At 37.6% G+C, this 5,000-nt stretch overlaps 1 protein-coding gene across 1 annotated transcript in view; it reads right to left on the reverse strand.

Moving 5' to 3' along the window:
• Window positions 1–1,731: 1,731 nt before the first annotated feature.
• LOC125041280 (ras-related protein Rab-23-like) overlaps window positions 1,732–5,000 on the reverse strand; it is an 18,701-nt gene continuing 15,432 nt past the window's right edge. Inside the window, exon 6 of the mRNA XM_047636117.1 lies at window positions 1,732–4,842. Coding sequence (XP_047492073.1) covers window positions 4,733–4,842 — 110 coding nt within the window. The 3' untranslated portion in view covers window positions 1,732–4,732. The remainder of the gene's footprint in view (window positions 4,843–5,000) is intronic.

The raw sequence follows: 5,000 nt of genomic DNA on the forward strand, positions 1-5,000 counted from the left end.
CAAAGATGTGAAGCCGACAACACATGGAAGGCACCAGGAGCGGATAAAATTCCTTCCGACACATAAGAATGGAAGTGACATGCTCCTGGAGCAACTGACATCCCTGCTCTGGCAAGCGAGGAACGTCCCACAAGATTTCAAGGATGCATCCATAGTGCACATCTGTAAATGGAAGGGAGGCAAGACATCCTTTGGTATTCATTGTGGGATATCACTTCTGTGAGTGGCTGGGAAAGTTCTCGTCAGGTCATCCTCAACAGACTCATCACTCACATTGCTGAGACCATCGTCCCTGAATCACAGTGCGGATTTTGTACAGGCAGGGGCACCAGCAACATAGTATTTGCTGTCTGTCAGCTACAGGAGAATCAGGAGCTCCACCTGATGTGTGTAGATCTCACCAAGGCCTTCGATACCGTGAACCGGTTAGTGGAAGATCCTGCAAAAGTTTGGCTGTCCAGATCAGGCCACAGCATTGATCGCCTCTTTCCATGATGCAAACAAGAGTCCACGAGAATGGTGATGCCTCGAATCCTTCCCAAGTGAGCCACGGAGTGAAGCAGGGCTGTGTTCTTACCCCTACCTCGTTCCCCATCCTGTCTGCAGCAATGTTGCTCGACGCCTTTACTGACTGACAGGAGTGTAAATCCAGTTCCGCACTGATGGGAAACTCTTCAACCTGTGAAGACTCCAAGCCAAGACCAAAGTGCTCGAGGCCTTCCTACGGGAGTTCCTCTTTGCAGATGACTACACACAGGGTACACTTTCCCACAAAGACATGCAGTATATGTGCCAGCTGAGATGGACAGGACACATTGTCTGTATGGAAGACAATAGAATCCCGAAAATACTGCTCTACGGACAGCTTGAGGAAGACCAAGGAAGACCCTTCAAGAGGTACAAAGATACTCTGAAAGCGAAATAGCTGCCAATGGCATAGCTGTTTGGAAACACCAGGGCACACAAAACACAAGGGCTTTGAAGCCAACAGGGCAAATGTCATTCATGAAAAGAGAGAGACGAGGAAACGGCTCTGCTTCTGTGGATTCCTTCCTGTGCTGCAACAGAGGCCGTTCATGGGTCTTCATTCCCATATGAGAACCCACCTCGGCAAATGACTTGAAAGCCTACTCATCTGTCATGTCGACAGGAGAATCCAGTACCTTGGTAATAGCGATAGCAAAACTAATGACAAAGGTAAGGATATGTGAGAGACACTAGCAGGGATAAAGCTATTTTGGTATCAAGTGGAAACTCATCATGGAATAGCAAATGTTATCCCAATTTTCTATACTACTCTGGCATTAGGTTAATTAATTTTCATAATACATCTTACCTCCAGATAGCATGGATATTAGAGGGACAAAGTCTTCAACATGATAGTGTAGTTTTACTTTTCACAGTAATAGTTCAGTGACTGTATGTCGGATGGCAGACTGTAAAAGATGGTTGAATTCTATGGATGGTATTAGACTAATCACAGAATTTGACCACTAATGAATCATGATTTATATCCCTATAATACCACCTGTGTAAATACGAAATTAGTAAACAGTACGTTAGAATACAAGTACTGACAGAACATTTGGTACTAAATAAGTGATTAAGTATCTACAAGCGTTTTCAGTAATCCTGATGAAACTTTCAGCCCAAATCTATCAACAGCTAAAAATCTTACGAACTGTAATTTACGTCATCAGGACAAGATGCAACGGGAAAGGATACATTAAATCATTATTAATTAGTATATTTATGCAACACATACAGTACAATACAATAAACGAAATAATATGCTAAACATTATTCAAATGAGAAAAATATACACAAGTTACAATATGTACATAAAATAATATATTCCCCTATAAGAGAGTGGAGTAAAAAGCTTGTCCTTCTTGTATCAAGCATACATAGGGAATATTACATCAGGACATTATATTATAGAAAATTCTCATGAATTTCCTAAAACACTTCTATAACAGTTGCACAACACATGGAAAAGTTAGCTGTAAAATATTTTGGTTTGAGATTGATTAGGAAGTTTAGAATTACTGGGTAGATTTTGCTTTTGTCAAAATAAGAAAAATGACAATGTATATAACTGTGCTTTGTATTATAACATCCAAATAAGTCATATAACAACTTAGACTTAACACTGAAAATGCCGTTTGAATTTAAAGCCACTTCCTAATCATGAGAGGAAAATATATACATAATACAGCTATTCGTTCCAAATAAATGACTTGAATATATTGTGTGAATATAAGGTTCATGTTATACAAAACAAAATCACATCAAGTAACAGGTCCACACCTCTACAAAGGGGACCTCATATACTGCTACCTTCATTAGGCACTTTGGCCTCCCGGTGCCTCCAGTTAGCAGCAGACTGTATGAAAATAATTATGGCACTAACCTACTGTATCTTCTCGTTGTCTCGTTGTTAGGCTGCAGCAAATATTCGATTTTTTTTTTAAAGAAAGGAAATCAAATGGACTCAGAATGTGACAGGTTTACTGACCTGAACATAGATTTGTTTTCGAGAATTCATGTACAATATTTCCTGCATTCCTTCTACATGTTTTTACCTGGATGATATGGTTGGCACATGGTACCTATCAGCCCCTCGATGGGGATGTGTGAGCACCACCAGAAAGAACGTTCGATCAGTCAAGACATACTTTCTGAAGTTTACAAATAACTGGCCTTTGCATTCTGACTGATTTCTTTTTTCCTAATTACACAACACACACGCTCGTTCATTATAAAACCTCATGCAATAGGTTTACTGATCAGAGTAACGGGGAAGCTTAAGCTTTCGTACAGAATGGTGATAGTGTGTTTTATGCATATCTAAATTTATGCGAATTGATTGCATGGGTAAGTTCTAAGTTCAAATATTTTCTGGGGCGAATATCGTTTGACATTGATTTTCCCAGAATAGAATATTAAGTACTGCTCAGTATGCAGTACAGTAACATTCCATTATACTTATAGTGAATGTGAATTTCTGCAGTACACAAATCCGTACACATTATTTTATGTAACTAACATATGAAGTATCACAAATTTCTGTATAAAGGTATCGATGAGAATGAATAGTCTTCATCAGTATTACATGTAATTCTAATGAACCTCACTGAAAAGCGTAAAGTCCCTCTCTTGCACTGTAGACTTATTAATTCTCATCAAACCTTCCAGACATATTATGAATGATCTTCCCTACATCATATCAATGAGCAAAACTATGATTCCTTCCGCTCTTAACTAAACCCACCAGTATCATTCCATAGTTATGACATGGAAATCACTAGAGGGACTTTTCCTTTCTAATACACAGTTGTGCTTCCTTCCTCTATGTGTGTAATAAATATTGTGTGACGAATACATGAACAGTCTTTGTAGACGCTGTTAAGAAGGGATTACTAATGTCAGTCCTCCTGTTGCTGTCTAAATAGCGTATTAAGAGAGGAACTGACAAGGGCATTTCCCGTTGTTTACAATCGGTGTTTCGGAAATTTTCGTCTTTACTTGAATTGTGACTAATACTATAAAAGACTAACATTTATATCATACTCAGCTATCGTTCATGTGTTTCTTCCAAGCTAAATTGTTTAACGCACTTTATTCTTAAAATGCCATCATTAGAATTATGTAAAGATAATAATGAAATTAAATATATGAAATTAGCGCAATTTTGTCAAACATTTGCGGTTGGTTATGGACGGCATCTTATCACAGATTTGTCATGTGATCATCAAAAAACATTTGGAACTTACACGAATATTAAAGGGCTATCACGTTAATCTCACAATAATTACAATAATTTTAAACTGCTAAGGTTTTTTCTTTATATTGAATATACACATATAAAGTAATTCATTTACATTTATGATGTGTAAAGACTTGGACTGTTAGTGTTGGGTTCACACATCTTATATATGGATAAATAGATGATAATATTCGTGTGCGAAGACGACGGTGTGTATGTATGTATATATATATATATATATATATATATATATATATATATATATATATATATATATCAGTAGTCCGCGAGGCAATCTCTGCCTAATGGGTATACCTGTGATTAACGCACAAAGTGTGTTTATGATATATTCATACAACGTGTCAAAACGCTTTCCACTGTAACTCTCTCAAGATTTAGAAGCGCTGGTTATGACGCTCCTGGTGTGTGTGTGTGTGTTTTTTATTGTGTTTCCTTTCGTTGTATGGGTTTTGTGCTATTTCTGAGACTGCTAAAATATTGCAGTGTATGTGATACTATGATTTCGTACTACATTATGGTATCTTTGATGAATAACTATGATGAGTACTATCTATCCATTATAGTCGATTTGCCATATATATGTATAATCGTAAGTCCACAGTAGTTTCTTCTTAACCCTTGGCTGGTTACTGAAAATACAGGATTTCTAGCCTGCGAGAGAACACTTTCCAAGTCAGTTTCCAAGTCAAGGCTCAAGAACAGATCTCCTAATCGTCGATAAAGAGGTACTGGCATTAAGTGGCATCAAGTTCCCCCATTTCTTTTCCGTCGTCACAGGACCCAACACCTCCCCCCCCCAAAAAAAAAAGAAAAAAAGAAAAAAAAAAAACACCTCTATAGTATATTTCCTGGGATCACTCGAGAACCCATGTACAAGTAAATCGGCTCAGGATTCTCAGAGATCTACGTTCACATACGCGGTATTTACTAATAAGACACTCTCTATAGAACTTTACATGCATTCTTGATCAGCTGTTTCTTGCTTGATTTCTTCTTGCCGCTGAGTGTGATGGTGTCTCCCTTCTTCAACTTTGCAGGGTTGCCGAAGATATCTGCAAGGAATGAAGAGATGAGATACCGTTTTCTATATTTGACTAAGATCCATATGGTATTATAAAGATGAATATGAAAAATTTACTTGGGATTATTTCATGATTCGCATTTTATTTCCCTTTACTAATTTATTGAGACAATGATTCGTTCTTTTTGT

Source organism: Penaeus chinensis, chromosome 30 (assembly GCF_019202785.1).
Source record: "Penaeus chinensis breed Huanghai No. 1 chromosome 30, ASM1920278v2, whole genome shotgun sequence".
Taxonomy (NCBI): domain Eukaryota; kingdom Metazoa; phylum Arthropoda; class Malacostraca; order Decapoda; family Penaeidae; genus Penaeus; species Penaeus chinensis.